Here is a 16285-nt window from a genome sequence, read left to right as displayed (position 1 = left end):
TTTTAGAGACCCAATAAATGTACATTTGAGTCATAAGGCTTTTCTCAGCTGAAGATTTACCACGGGCCTCCTTTGTATCAGCCACAAAAGTATTTTAAGAGTTTGGAAATTCTAGAAGCTTTTCTCCTGCCTTACTCAGCCACTCTAGCTTGATCCTCATTAAATCCCCTGACATGTAATATATTCCAGCATACAAGAAGCCCTTCATTGCTGCTCCATGCTCAGGAGGCAATAACCCCATTTCAAAGGCTGGAGCAGGAACTCCTGCAGGTGTTTCCTCACCTCCATGCTGAGCCAGGAGGGCTGGGCTGTGTGAATGAGTCCATGGAATGCTCCAGAAGGCCTTGAGCAAAACCATTTTTAGATTCCACTTAGGAGAATCTCTGCTCTCTGTCTTAGGTTGGAAATGGGGGTGTGTATTCTGTTCCTACCTGTCAGGGGTGGGGCAGTTATCTCCTGTTCTTTGGGCAGTTTTCTTTATCTCTCCAACAGCCAATCCTCCCTCCAGGAGATCTCTGCTGTCCATGGGCCATTCATTATTAATTATCTGCTGTCCATGGCCACTGAGTGCCCCTGCAGGGCTGATCAAATTCCACCATCCCATGGGGAGATGCCCTGCCCAGGGGAGGAGCCAAGCATTCCTACCTGGATCCAATCTGCCCTGGGAACAGCCCAGCAGCCTTTGCCCACTGCATTCCCAGAGGAGCAGCTTTCTGCTGCCCTGCATTCCCAGAGGGAGAGCAGGCCCATCTCCAGCAGCCCTGGAGCTGCAGAGGAAAACTCCCCCTTGTGCAGGATCCCTGCTCCAGCAGAACCACAGCTGGCACTGCAGGAGGGCTGAGCCCCCCTGGGATGGGACTGTGCCACCACCCTGAGCCCCCTGGGATGGGACTGTGCCACCACCCTGAGCCCCCCTGGGATGGGACTGTGCCACCACCCTGAGCCCCCTGGGATGGGACTGTGCCACCACCCTGAGCCCCCCTGGGATGGGACTGTGCCACCACCCTGAGCCCCCTGGGATGGGACTGTGCCACCACCCTGAGCCCCTCTGGGATGGGACTGTGCCACCACCCTGAGCCCCCCTGGGATGGGATTGTGCCACCACCCTGAGCCACAGGAGGCCAGGGCATGGTATGACTCTGGCAGTGCTGGTGTGTATTACTGCACTGTTTTTTATTTTATTTTATTTTATTTTATTTTATTTTATTTTATTTTATTTTATTTTATTTTATTTTATTTTATTTTATTTTATTTTATTTTATTTTATTTTATTTTATTTTATTTTATTTTATTTTATTTTAATTTGTCTTCCCTAATAAAGAACTGTAATTCCTGCTCCCATATCTTTGCCTGAGAGCCCCTTAATTTCAAAATTATACCAATTCAGAGGGAGGGGGGGTACATTTTCCATTTCAGGGGAGGCTCCTGCCTTCCTTAGCAGACACGTGGCTGTTCAAACCCAGACACTCTCACAGAAGGTTTAGGAGGGAATTTATCTGCAATGCAGGACAGCACTGGGGACACTGATCCCATTTCTGACTCCGTCACCAAGCCCTGTGAGCACAGACCCAAGAGCTGCCCCTGCTCCCTGACCTGGCTCACACTGGAGACAGCCTGAGCCCGCAGCCTCCTACAGAGCCTTTGCTCACCCCCTGTGAAATGGAGATCAGGAATTCAGCAGCACATCCTCAGGCTCACTGTATCTAACACATCCAGAGCCCTGAGACCTCAGGTGAAAGCCATGCCCCCTAAGCCAAGGTTTTCCAAGGTTCAGGACAGGTAAGAATCAGGCTCAGTACTGAGAATGTTCACACTGAAGTAGACACTCTCTGATCCCTTAAATACTGTTTTTTTTAATGTATTTTACAATGAGGCATCAGTATTTTGACTCAGAAAAGTGGCCATGTTTGTGAGCACATATATTGCAGTATTAGTGAAATTAACATTTTTTTCCAGGAAGAGATTCAGATTGTTTAGAAGGGGACTGGATTTTCAGTTAATTAAATGCTCATGCACTAAACAAACATTATTTAGTTTGGACCCTTCCCTTCAGGCACTCCTGATGGATTCCTGTTCTCTGGTTGTGGCCCTTTCTTACCTGTGTAATTAGGAGGGCAGAGACACACATAGTTGTTGATCCCATCCACACACGTAGAGTTATTCTCACAGTCATTATCTTCACAGTCATCTGGGTTTATTTCACACCTCTCCCCCTCATACCCAAGAAGACAGGAGCAGCTTTGGAGAAAGAAAAACAAAAAAAGAAAAGTTAGCATGGATCTAAAGGGACAGGAGGTTTGAGGTATAAAACTGAAATTAAAACATAGAAAAGCCAGTTGGAGCCAAATTCACTGCTGCTGTGAGGCACAGAGCAATTTAACCCCAAGTGTTTGGTGAAAGATGCAATCTGATGGCTCCAGGGCTCATGAAATTATTTACAGGAGACAAAACTCATCCTCAGGAGCCAGCCCCTGCCATGCTCCCTTTGCTTCTTCACTGGGAACTCTGGCCCTTGGCTGAAGTAAGCAACTCCAGGGCAGGAGAGTAAACATTCATCCCAATATTGGAATCCTTGGCCTCCCTGTCCATGTTTTTGTGAGAAGGTGGACATCTGCCTGCTGAGGAGTGCACAGCCACAGGACAGCTTGGCAGCTCTCAGACACCTCGGCCTCCTCAAAGAACACCAGCTTGAGTTGAGTTTACAGACATGGGCATTTTCTTCTCATTACTGCTCTGTCACTTGTCCAAACAAGAGATGTTTGGGAATGATTGCTTTTGCAAGTGCTGTAAGGTTTCAGCTCTTGGAGAAGAGCTGATGATGCCCAGATAAGTCAACTAAAACACAGAGCATGGCACAGCTACTAATGGTTCTATGGGCATGTGGACACTAGTGAGGAATAATTGCACTGGACCTGTTATCTCACAGGAGTGTGATGTATGGTCCCTAGAGGGAAGACAGAAAACTAAATGGCTGAAGAATGGCTTGATTTTTTTTTCCAATCTCCATTTCCTCTCTACATCGAGAAGCTACGGTTACAAACAGAACCTTTACATTTTAAACTGTCTGTGAGTGATGAAGAGGTGGAGGGCAGAGTTTCCTAAAAGAGACTCTAAAACCAGGAGTTAAGTGCTCCAGTGATATCAGGGGTTTCTGAGAAGCCAGCAATGATATTTGCAATGTCAGTTTTGAAGTGCCAGCACTGCTGTTCAGTAGTCACAGACCCAGTCCAAACTACACATTCACTCTGTTGTTCATTTCCTTTCTAATGCAGGCTCTGGTGGCAGAAAAGGAACTGAACAAACAAAAAGCACTACTGATTGATGAGGATGAAAACCAGAAAGCACTACAGCAGTCACACTAATTGCCATGCACTGCTTTTGGAAACCAGGAAGATTTCCAAGGCAGACATAGCTGCAGGGTGCTGTTCCCAGCTCTGACAGACAAAGAGACCTGAGGTGGTTATTCTGCTTTAGGCAGGAGATGGGGAAAACCCTGGGGGAAAAGGAGCTCTTCAGAATCCATGGTAAGGAAGCTGCAGGACTTTCCCTTCCCTTCCCTTCCTGCTGTGTGCCACAGCCTGAGCAGAGTGCAGAGACTCCCAAGGGAGGGATGGCACAAAGCTCAGCATGCACCTCAGGAGTGCCAGGCTGGCTCATGAGGGCTGGGCTGGATTGCTCATGAGGTGCAATCTCAGAAAGGAGTCATAAAGAGGAGAAAAAATGGGAAGGGAATGTGTCTTGAGCCACCACAACAGGAAGAGCTCCCAGATGGGTACAGAAGAGGGACACTGGTCACATTCAGAGTCATCTTCATCCACAGGTCATGAGGGTTAGAAAACCTTCACCATGAATAACCAAAACCAAACTGCTCCAATAAATCCAATTTAGAGCACAATAAATCAATGAGGAATATTTTCTTTTCCTGTCTCAAGCTCATTATTGCTAATAAAACATGTCCTCTTGCTGACCCAGAGCCAGAGGATCACAGGAGGCAGAAAGAAGAGCTGGTACACCATCTTTTGTGGCAATGCAAGTGTCAGGGAGGGGGTTAAAGATATCTAATTAAATACAGTGATATATTCATCATGTCTTGATTTTTGATTACAAAACCCCATTTTCAGGGGTTTATAACTTGGTCATAGAAATATGCCCCAGGCTGCAACTTGGAAGACAAGGTCTCAGCTTGGGAACAGAAATTTTTGTCTCCATTTAAAGAAAAGCAACAAGAGTGGCTTTGTGCTGGTGATTTTTTTATGTGAGCATAACACCATTTTCCTTCCACAAAAGGATTGGGACAGCTTGGGTGTATGCAGTTAAAAATGACATTATTAAACACTATCACAGTAATGGTTCACAGTGGAGATACCATTAGTAACAATTCATTTGGGATTGTTAACATAAATTGCTCAGTATTAGGACACATTCCATACTCAGGGAAATGTCAGAATAATTGATGACATTTGGCTACTGGTCCTTATGTAGTATAGGGAGTCTTTCCATTATTGCTTATGTACAATTCTCTATTTTGATTTGCATTCAAATGTCCCAGATATGAGGCCTGAAATGAAAAGATAAAACATACAACTTGGGACCTGGATTGAACCACATGTTGAAAGAATTGCAGTTTGGGACTGTTTGTGTGTACTATCCCAGAAAAAGCTTAGAAGAAAAATGAAGTCTGCTGAGTGACTGGAAGGTCATCAAACTTGGGTTCCAGCTGACCGAGGGAGAAAATGAATTCCAGAGACAATGATGAAAACTTTGCAGTGACTCAGTAGTGAAGCAGTGTGAGACAGCATTTCGTGTGGATGTTGGAAACCATGGAGCCATGCAGGAAACAACTGTGTTTTAACAAAAGTCCAAATTCCCTATTCCTCCTGATCAGGAATAGGGAATTTGGCACTGTGTTTTCCTATAAAGAATTACATAACATCCCATTATACTCTTGAAGTTTCAAGGGAACACAAATGGCAACGTTTTGGAGTAAACTTCTGGACCCAAAGCATTTTGTAAGTTTTTTTCAAGCTGGCAGTTTTTAAAGTTTACTGTACTAGATTTTTTAAAATAAACTCTAATGAAACAATTTAGCATCTGTTTATTAAAACAGATATCCATACAGTGTGTCAAGTTTCAAAAAAAAAAGCTTTTAAATAGATATAGTAAATTCTTTCAGGAATATTACATGGTAAAGATGCCTTTTATGTCTAGATCCCAATGGAGTAGCCTGAAAGTCTGGAAGTGCAATGTTTTTCCTTGAACTAGGCAGAATTAACACTAGGCAGTTAATCAGTTCCAGGATTTTACATTTATGAGGGCACTTACAGTTTGTGGAAAATGCTAAAAAAAGCGATCTGGGAACTGGAGGGGGTTTTATATGGAGAAAAGTTAAAATAACCCAGAGCCTTTTTGTCCCAGCACTGCAGGTTAGCAGAGATCAGCTGCTGCCTGTGACAGCTCTGCTCCTGCCAGAGCCTCCCTTCTTCATGTGCTGAACCACCAGGACATGTCTCACTGGCTATCTCTTTCATCAGCCTTAATAAGTGACTTTTTGGGCAACCTTTTCTCAAGGCAGGCACAAATTAGATTCGACTCAGCAATTCAAAAGGAGGAAGAATGTCACCATCTTATTTTCTGAAAAATCCCCTTGCCCAAGGTTTTGCTCCTGGGAAGCTGAGAAGCCTCAGAGAAAAAAGAAAACAATATTATCTCAGTTGCTTCTCCTGTGTTTTGCTGCTTTGGAATGTGGTTTGAAGATTGTTTATCCAACAGGTGGTTGTTTGGTTGGTTTAATGTGAATTGTTTTACCTCTATGACCAATCACAGTCAGGCTGTGACGGGACTCTGGAAGGAATCACGAGTTTTTCATTATTACCTTTTAGCCTTCTTTAAGTATCCATTCTCTATTCTATACTATAGTTTTAGTACAGCATATATATTATAATATAATATAAGATATATATAAATAGTAATGATAATATAATATAAGATAAGATAATATAATATAATATAATAATATACTAATATAATATAATATAATATAATATAATATAATATAATATAATATAATATAATATAATAATATAATATAAATAATATAATACTAATATAATATACATATAATATAATATACTATAATATAATATAATATCAATATAATATAATATAATATAATATATATATATAATTTTAATAAAATAATAAATTAGCCTTCTAAGAACATGGAGTCAGATTGATCTTTCCTTCCACCAACGAGGACCTCAGAAAATAGCACAGAAGAACTTCATGTTTCCACCCCTCTGAGCCACACCATGGCACTTACCTACTCCTCAACACAGAGGTCACCCCTACTTGAAGGAAGAGAATATGAAAATGACTCAGGATTGAAAAAGTGCAAGGGTAAAAGAGGACAGAGTAACTGCAGCTGAACCTTTGCCCTGGGCTGTCCCACCAGGATCTGCCATTCCAGCAAACCTGAGTGCCTCAGGCCCCTGCTGCTGACAGCCCTTGTGCACACCAGGCACAGTGGGGGCGTTGGGCTGCAATCTCAGCCATAACTAAGAGCTTCCTGTCTTTGGGGGGAACATCACCACCTTAGCATTATTTCAAATGGTAATTTTCTTGTCTAAGGCCACAGAAACTTGAGAGTTAAACAGCTTGGCATTTCACAGGGAGAGAACTTTGGCTTAAGTTTCCTTTTTACAAGAGTAAAGATTTGACAAGTTTGGCAGCAGGGCTTGTGTATGAATATATTTCCCTAGGGAAGTGAATATACAGAAGATATAATTTCTTTTACAGGCCACACAACAAAAAAATCCAAGGAGGCCTCTCATGAAAATGTTTCTGACATCCGCTTCCTCACAGCACATAAGGCAGGGCAGCGTTTTCCCATCCTGGTGAGCACAATTTATATGCACATAACTCTGACTGCTGCCATCCACTGGAGAGACTTCCACCAAAAAACCCCAACCCAACCAGGCCAGTTCAATCCTGAAAAGTTTCTGTATCTTCCTTGTCACGGATTGTTCCATCTCCACACCACATTTCCCTAAGCCATGCTAAAGCTCCACAGTCCTGCAGAGCCACAGAGGGTATGGACTGACTGAATTAAAAACAAGGAGAAAATGGAGCAATGCATATGCTGAACATTCAATTTCATGCAGCAGGGTTTTGATGAGATATGGTTTTATGTGTCTTTTATTAGACCAACTGAAACTATATAAAGAACTATAAAAAGCAGAATCCTTCCCTATAAAGCCTCGAATGTTGTTCAGCAACAAAACCACCCCTGCAGTTTTATAAAGGATCTCAAAAACAATGCTCATTTGGAACTGAGGCAAAGCCTCTGAAATTATAAAATTCATTCAATTCATGAGAGAAATGCAGAAGTAGCTCTCAATTCAGGTCATTCAAAACTCTTTATCTGCTACCACAGAACAAAACAAAAATGCTAAAGAAAAAGCCAATCCAAAATATATGTGGAAGGCTCTCATTCTAGTATTATGGATATTATAAAAGTTTTACTACTGCATTTTTAGTATCAGCTATATTTCTGTAAAATGGATACTGAGTGACAAACTCCAGATATTCTAATGCAGTGCAGTTTTACTCTGGCACAAGCTGGGAAAAGCTATGTACATGAGTGACCAGAAAGGAAAGTGAACTGAAGTCTACCAGACCAGTAAGCAGAAGCCGAATGTGAACTTTTACTCCAAAAATTGCTGGGCCTGCTAAAATCTGAATCAAGAGGAGGCAGATCAGATCAGATCAGACCAGAGGAGTGGTTTCACCAGAATCTAGGGAGTCTGCTGAGCAGCAGGACCACCTGGATGGGCTGTGACCTGCAGAGCCTCCCCCTCCTCTCCCAGCACCACCACCCTGCTGACACATCTTGACTCAGGAGACTCCTCTGCTCTGCTCAGGGGCTGCCAGAGGTGCTCCAGCTGAGCCCTGAGCTGCCCCTGGTGGAGATGGGGCCATGCCTGCTCCTGTTCTCCACGCTGGAAACCTCCAGGTGCTGCTGGTTACAGAGCCTGGCAGTGTCTCTTCACCCCCACCAACCTGTGCTTTTCCACTGTAATACCAGCAGTGTCCTGTGACTGCTGCATCTGCTGCTGGACGCAGAGAATTCGTGAGGGTGGGCACAGAGAGAAGTGTTGGGGCATTTGTTCTGTTTACTGCTTCTTCTTTTGCAAGAAACAGCACAAACATGGAGGAGCAAATCTGTGAAAATTCTAGCAGCTCTTTCTTAAATAGAAACTTTCTATCAACTTGAATGACCACGAGTGACCAAAGCCTCAAACTTGTATTTCCTTAGCTGTGAAGTAGTGCCTGCAGCAGTGCAGATCTCCCAGCTATCTCATTAAAATTTCTGGACTTCTCTCAGAGCATCCCCACCTATGCTACGTTTTTGTAATATGGGAAACTGAAATCCACAATATCCAGCTGCAGAGGTTATTCTCTTGCAGTCACAATGCTTAAGATGTGGCAATCTCCCCCTGCTTTTTAATTGTTTCTTTAAAGCCTGTTTGTCTGCAAGATTCTTCAGTATGAAAACATTTTGTATCTGGCTGTCAAGCAACAGATGCTCACTTTACAAACACAAAAACAGCTTAGATGTGAGCCTGAAATGCCCCAAGGAAAATTAGGATAACACAATGCAGAACATAGAGACTGCTCAAAAGCTCTTAAATGTATATTGCATTATGAGGAAATAAGGAGGCCTGTTTCACAGGAAATGATATGTCACACCAAGGAAACCAAAGCAATAGTTTAGTATGGCAAATGGAAATGCCACATGCAGCAGTTTCTATAAAGTAGCCATTACAGTTCATTAATGCAAAGCAGAAACACATTAAATTTTATCATCTCATTTTAAATTAACTTTGTGCTACTACCTGAATCCATCCTTATTTGCCTCTGTGAGGTGGCAGGTCCCTCCATTCTGACACGGGTTCTGAATGCAGGAATTAATGGGCACACTGCAGTCTCGACCCTGGTTGGGAAAATTCAAAAGAAACAAAAGAAACAATGTTAGTGAGACTCATGTTACCTGAATCAGTGTCTCTTGCTCCTTCACTCTACCTGTGGCACCACTTACAAGAGGTCTGTGGTCTTCAGACCCATGACATCCCCTAATGTTCTCTATTGGTGATCAGATTTATTCATGACTTCAGTGAGAATTTGGCAGGGTAACTGCTTTATCCAATGGGACTGGTGGGTACCTCAGTATCACTTCAGGTTCAAGACTGTAATGAACTCTTTCACTGGAGTGTTTTAAGGACACAGCTGGTTTCACCATCATTCCAACACACTTCAATGTTAGCTACAATGAAAAGAGTGACTCAGGACCAAAGGTAAGCAGGAGGCCACACACAGTGAGCCCAGGCCCACGTGGAGTCAGCCCTCACCAACTGCATTCACCAGTCAAACCCTGCAGCAGCACAGGCTGCTCGTTACCAGAGTCAGAGCCACGAGGGAGACTGTGTGCTCAGAGCTGAGCTTGAATTTCTGCACAGAACACACCAAGAGTTCATCAGTGACTCAGTTCCATTCTTTAGGATTGCCCTAGAATACACCTCAGTTCTGGCTGAACCTCACCAGCTTGAGCATCCTCCACTGCTACTGACTTTCACTTCCTCTTCAAGGCATAAACATATTTCTCTGCTCATTACATTCTGCTGATAAGGACAAGCTATTTGTTAAACTGGCAAATACATTGAAGAGCTTGGTTTTGCTTTTCAGTTGCTGACACAGTAGGGTGGAGTAAAGCCACCCAGAAGCCTCAATACTCAAAGGACCTGAGCAATCACAAGAAGTTGAAGAGATCCCTGTGCTCTTCTGCTGAAGATCCTGCCAGCAGTGGACCTCTGCCAGCTCATCTGCTGGGAAGCTGGTAGATTACTTCAGACAAGAGGAGAAAAATATCTTGGGAGATACAATTCAGTCCAGGTAGCTGCTTTTTGGTCTTAATTTGTCTCTAGAATGCTTATCTTAAAATTGGTGCATTTTTAAGCCTAACCAAGGCACAATAACCCCAAATCAGCTTATGAGTGTGAACTTTAGTAAAGGGTTCAATTGATCTGCTCTGTCCACTCCTGGTGCTTGGCTCTTGCTCACACATCCTATGGGTCAGTCCTCCAACTACCACTGAAAGCTTCAGTACTTGGCAGCAGGCAGGGCATGTGGCCATCATGAGAACAGAGAAGGCATTGTGAAGAAGTGAGGCACACTGATTATCACAGAATCACTGGGCTGGAAAGGACCTACAGGATGGAACCCAGCCTTTGGCTGATCCCCACCCTGACAACCAGACCAGAGCACCGAGTGCCACACCCAGCTGTTTCCAGAGCACCTTCAGAGATCATCACTCCATCCCCTTCCTAGGCAGCTCATCCCAATGCCTAGCAACCATTTCAGTGAAGAATATTTTCCTGATAATTCATCCTGAACCTTCCCTGGCACAGCTTGAGGCCATTTCCTCTTGTCCCAGCTGCCAGGGAGCAGAGCCTGGCCCCCACCTGGCTGCACTCTCCTGTCAGGGACTTGTGGAGAGTGAGAAGGTCCCCCTGAGCCTCCTTTTCTCCAGGCTGGGCTCTCCAGATCCCTCAGCCATTCCTTGGGACTGTCCAGACCCTTCCTCAGCTCTGTTCCCTTCTCTGGACACGCTCCAGCCCCTCAATGTCTTGCAGTGATGGTGGCCAGAGCTGGACACAGCACTCGAGGTGTGCCCTCACCAGTGCTGAGTGCAGGGGGACAGTCACTGCCCTGGTCCTGCTGGCCTCCCTGTTTCTGGTACAAGCCACGTGCCACTGGCCTTCTAGCCCACCTGGGGTCATGTTCAGTCTCTGGAGAGCAGCCCCTCCTGGTTCTTTCCTGCCCAGCAGCTTTCCAGCCCCTCTGCCCTCAGCCTGGAGCTGCAGGGGTTGTTGTGCCCCAGGGACAGGCCCCAGCACTTGACCTTATTGAGCTTCATACTGCTGGCCTCCAGCAATATGTATATATATATACATGTATTATACAATTGATATTATAATTTCATCCAACAGAGGAGCTTTGTTAACAAAGCTGTATTTCCTGAGGCTCTGTCTCCAGCATTCCCCAGAGTGAGGAGATGCAGCTTTGCATTTTAAAATTCCTGCAAATCCAAGAGGGACAGACTTCTCCGTGGCTGCATCAGGAGAGAAACACTTCCAAAGGCCAGCAGAGAGGCCTGGCCAGGGTGCCTGGCAGTGAGTTCATGCCCCAAAGGCCAGCAGAGAGCCCTGGCCACGGTGCCTGGCAGTGAGTTCATGCCCCAAAGGCCAGCAGAGAGCCCTGGCCACGGTGCCTGGCAGTGAGTTCATCCCCAAAGGCCAGCAGAGAGCCCTGGCCACGGTGCCTGGCAGTGAGTTCATCCCCCAAAGGCCAGCAGAGAGCCCTGGCCAGGGTGCCTGGCAGTGAGTTCATGCCCCAAAGGCCAGCAGAGAGCCCTGGCCAGGGTGCCTGGCAGTGAGTTCATGCCCCAAAGGCCAGCAGAGAGCCCTGGCCACGGTGCCTGGCAGTGAGTTCATGCCCCAAAGGCCAGCAGAGAGCCCTGGCCAGGGTGCCTGGCAGTGAGTTCATCCCCCAAAGGCCAGCAGAGAGCCCTGGCCAGGGTGCCTGGCAGTGAGTTCATCCCCCAAAGGCCAGCAGAGAGCCCTGGCCACGGTGCCTGGCAGTGAGTTCATCCCCCAAAGGCCAGCAGAGAGCCCTGGCCATGGTGCCTGGCAGTGAGTTCATCCCCCAAAGGCCAGCAGAGAGCCCTGGCCAGGGTGCCTGGCAGTGAGTTCATGCCCAGCGCAGCAGTGCCGGCAGCACGCACGGCGCCCGCCCAAGGCCTGGCACAGAGGCTCTCTGCTCCATCCTTGCCCCGTGTGCCAAGCAGCCTGTCCTTCTCCATCTGAGATGCCCAGTCCCCAACTGTCTCAGGCGAGGATTGGGATGGAGCCGAGGGAAGCTCACGCAGGTTTTGTTTTGGCACCCGGCCCGCGGCGCTCTGCGGGTGCGAACGGCGCACGGTGACACTGATCCGCTCCAGCACTGCCCAGCCCTCCTCCATCTGTGCCCTGAGTCCTGGCTGCTCACTGGGGTGCTGTGAGGCCCCCAGGATGAGGTAAAAGATGAGAGTCTGACTCCAAGTTCTCAGAAGGCTGATTTATTATTTTATGAGATTATATGATATTAAAAGAAATGCCATACTAAAACTACGATAAAGAAAAAGGAGACTTCAGAAGGCTGAAGAAGAATAATAAAAACCCATGACTGACTCCTCAGAGTCCAACACAGCTGATGGTGATTGGTCATTAATTAAAAACAATTTACTGGAACCAATCAAAGATGCACCTGTTGGTAAACAATTTCCAGACCCCATTCCCAAGCAATTATTGTTTTCATTCTTTTCTGAGGCTTCTCAGCTTCCCAGGAGAAGAAATCCTGGCAAAGGGATTTTTCAGAAAATATCATGGTGACAGTTCACCACCTTCTTGTAGTGAAGCTGGAAGCTGTTGGTTTTTATACTTTTCCTGTGTCCCTGGAGAACTGATTGTTACAGAGGTACTTCACCAACATCAGCTACTTCTATTTCATGCAAACTCTTCACCCCTGTATCATTAAAATATTAAATCCTTGGCAGCCAAGCGGAGAAAGCAGCAAAGCATCTGTTTTTCTGAAGGTTTTTGACACAGTTAACACCGTGTAAAACAGGCCCATCACTTCCACTATAATTACTCAGATTAATTTGAATGTTCTTGTAAAAATTTAATAAAGATAAATGTTAAAATGAGAGCAAGGCTCCTTCAGTCTCTTGCACTGGCACAGGAAGTTTTGCATGACAAATTCTGCTCTCATTTCTGTACTGAACATGGCTGAATTATTGGCTTCTTGAGCCTCAGGCAGCATGGAAACCCATCAGAATGTGCTGCTGAACCAGGAAATTGCAACAATGGGTTGCTATGTGGCTGTAAGAAAATTAGAGTCTCTCTGACTCAGTTTACTCATTGTAATAAATGTGCAAACGACATTTAATCCTTCTCTGAGGATTATCTTCTCAGAGCTGACTTTATCAATAGCACATTGCAAGCCCACAAAACAAGCACAACTTCTCCAACAAGGAAGACTTTGGAAAACAAGGAACTCTGAGAGGAGAGAAGCTGCAGAAAATAGTGGTGCTAATAAATCTACAGCAAAGCAAGGCCATTTCATTTCTGTATGAGACTGTCACTACCCAGAAGAGCCTAAAGACATTCTAGAAACATCTTTCAAATGAATAACGCAATTCTCCAGTCTCAATTTACTGTAAGACTTCTTACTGGAAAAATGGAATTGCTGTCAAGCATCACTAAAATTAATTTATCTGTGAGTTGGGAAATACTCCTTGAGTTATATTGCCTGGAAATAACTATTGTTACAAAGGAGAATATTGTCTATTTGCTTCAAGACTAAAGAGCCTTTTAATGAGGTCTGAAACAGAAACAGAGGTGCAGACTTGTTTCAAGGACAGGCAAGAAGATAGGACTGTCTCAGCAATTCACAGAAAGAGGATGAAGGTCCCTCTGTGTGCAATATTTTACTTCTAGAGCTTTTTTCGGATACAATAAATTTTTGTCTAGTCTGATAGGAAGGCATCAGATCCAAAACACTTTTATATATTTTCTCAAATTTTCTGTAGGAGTAGAAAGGTTTAGCCATTGAAACAGGAAATTTCTGCAACTTATTAGAAAACATATCTCAGAGTCCAGCTGTCCTTTTAAACCTGAAGTATCTCAGCTGGTTGGTCCAGACTTAATCTGGGCTGCTCCAGCTCCAAGTTTCAGTGAATGAGAACAGAACTAGAAAGAATCTTTTTTTTTTTTTTTTTTTTTAAATTACCCATTCGGGGCATTGCTGTATCTACAAGCTGTTCCTCAGCACCGCTGTGCCAAATTCCAGCTTTTACAAGGATCCAATACTGGGAACATTATAGCATGATCAATAAAACACCCAATAACAAGTAGCAAAACCTAATAAGAACCCTCAGCAGGAAGAACAAGGGGTAACACAGTAAAAAAAGCACTCATTTGCCTTGACACTGTTTCAACCACTGCAATAATTTTTTCAATTAATTTTCAAGAATCAGCATTGTCTGTGTAGACTGAGAGTTTCATTCACACCCACGTGGCAGAGATTTGAACTCTGTCCATCCCAATGTGATCCTTCTCCTGTTTTATCAACAGCAGGGCACAGATAAGGGGTGGAAACACCACCACAGCACAGGCAGAAGGTGGAAACCTCCTGGTGTATAAAACCATCACTGCTGACTGCAGGAGAAACATGACCCAGGCAGCCAGGGAGACACCTGCAGACAGGCAGGAATCCATCCAGCCTCACTGGTTTGTGAACAGGGAGACCTCTTTGCAGCTAATTACAGCCCTGTTCAATGACTACAGTGTTTCACAGCATGCTGGAAAAATGAGCTCCACAACAGAAATACCAAAGTTTATTCGACTTGTTAACAACATACAATGTGCTCATAATAAATTTTAGTTAGATGGTATATGTGGGGAACAGATGGTAGCATTCATGTGTTTAGCAAAAATACTAAATGAAGACAAATATAGTTGATAGAGACTTTAAATTAAGAACCAGGAAATTTTCATAAACAACTTAATTATCAAGGTCTAAATACAGCTAAAGCTTTTAGGGAAAACAGACAAAATTACATCTACAAAGACACTGTATTGCACACTCTGTCCTTTACATTCCTAATTGTGGGAGTAATGCATCCACATCCAACTCTCAGTCTCACAAACATTTAAACACTTGTCTTATGGGTTTCCTGGTCAGAAGTTAATAAGAAACCATTACATTAAAGGAAAAGGCTCAGTAAATTTTCCACTTCATGACAGGCTGGAAGGAAAATGCACAGGAAGATAACTGAGAAGAACACTCTGTTCCATGAGACACCCAGGAATGTTATTCCAGCCTACAAGTATCTGCCAGCTCTAACTTTCTGAGCTCCTAATCCTGGGAAATGGAGAATAAATGGACACTTGCAGCCACTTTGTTGGGCTGTGCTCTGCTCCCACAGCGTGGCAAGGATTTTATCATTTCCTGAATTATTCTGATCTAGGTTGATGCACACACTTGAGTGTTGCTACACCTGGATGTGCCAGTGGGACCTGCCCTTAAATTCAGACCTGCAAGGATCCAAGAGCAGAGGGCAGGGCTAAATGTGCTGTGCAACAGTGATTGCCTGATGCTTTGTATGAAATAAATGAGATGGGATTGGACAAGAGGTAAGGAGAGGAGGAAAATCCAGAAGCAGTAGAAGACACAGACACCCAGCACAGAAAGAGAATTCAGTCTGAACTTCTGAATGCAGCTTTTTCCTTTGAGTTTTACTTCCTTCATGCTTAGTGAAGTGAGAACTTTGATCAAAGGTTTTCCATGCAGCTATCTAGTAAGGCATAAACTGATGCTAATTTTGACCTAAGAGCATTTTTACCAGTGACTTCTTTCACCACTTGAAACCTTTATCCCTCTGCCAAAAATAGTCAGAAATTGGAGGGTAATTTGAAATTTTCCAGGGCATGAAGGGAATGTGATGTTTTATCACATAAACTTCCATTCCACTAGAAAATTAGGCTGGGAAAAAAGAATGAGGCATTCAGCAGTTTTCCCTGTAATAAACACATTCAGCAGCCATAAATACAAAGAAGAAACAAGAAGAATTTTGCATAATTGACCAAGGAAACAGGATACCATATATTCAGCCCCACAGCCAACACACTGAGTTACAAGTTTGGTAGGAAAAATTCTCTCAAGTTCTATCCATGGTTGTATATTTCAGAGCCTTTCAAGGCAGGGAAACCCAGTATTTGCTATAATGGGATCATAAAAAGAAGTTTTGCATGTACTGCAAGGCTGACAGCAGTTCTGGATGCAAGCAGGGCATGTGGTGCTCACTGCAGCATGAGGGACTTGATGGATCCCTGCAAACACAGCCTGGGGAAAGGAATGCTACCAAATAATGAGAGATGTTGTAAACTGTGTGAAGAATGGAACTAACTTCCTAATGTAAAATGGACTTAAATTCTATTAAAGAAAAGGCTAAACAGCACAGCACTGGGAAGGAGTGTTATTTTACCAGCGAGTTTCAAATATCATTTGAAACTGATATTGAGATTCCTGCAGACACCCTGCTATCCACACACAGCAGAACCAGGTGATACTCTTTTCCTTGTTTGTGTTCTTTCTGGCCATGGACAGAGTGGCTAAGCCTCAGTCTGGA

General features: G+C 44.2%; 1 protein-coding gene across 4 annotated transcripts in view; it reads right to left on the bottom strand.

Moving 5' to 3' along the window:
- The window catches only part of SLIT3 (slit guidance ligand 3), a 526251-nt gene that overhangs the window by 48079 nt on the left and 461887 nt on the right, over nt 1–16285 (bottom strand). For all 4 annotated transcript variants that reach the window (XM_030229266.2, XM_050979618.1, XM_050979619.1 and 1 more), the window contains 2 exons: nt 8895–8992; nt 2099–2238 (listed from right to left, as the gene is read on the bottom strand). In XM_030229266.2, the coding sequence (XP_030085126.1) occupies nt 2099–2238; nt 8895–8992 (238 nt within the window). The remainder of the gene's footprint in view (nt 1–2098; nt 2239–8894; nt 8993–16285) is intronic.

This window comes from Serinus canaria, chromosome 13, assembly GCF_022539315.1.
Source record: "Serinus canaria isolate serCan28SL12 chromosome 13, serCan2020, whole genome shotgun sequence".
NCBI lineage: Eukaryota > Metazoa > Chordata > Aves > Passeriformes > Fringillidae > Serinus > Serinus canaria.
The sequence above is the reverse complement of the archived record's forward strand: the minus strand, read 5'-3'. Positions and strand labels throughout refer to the sequence as shown.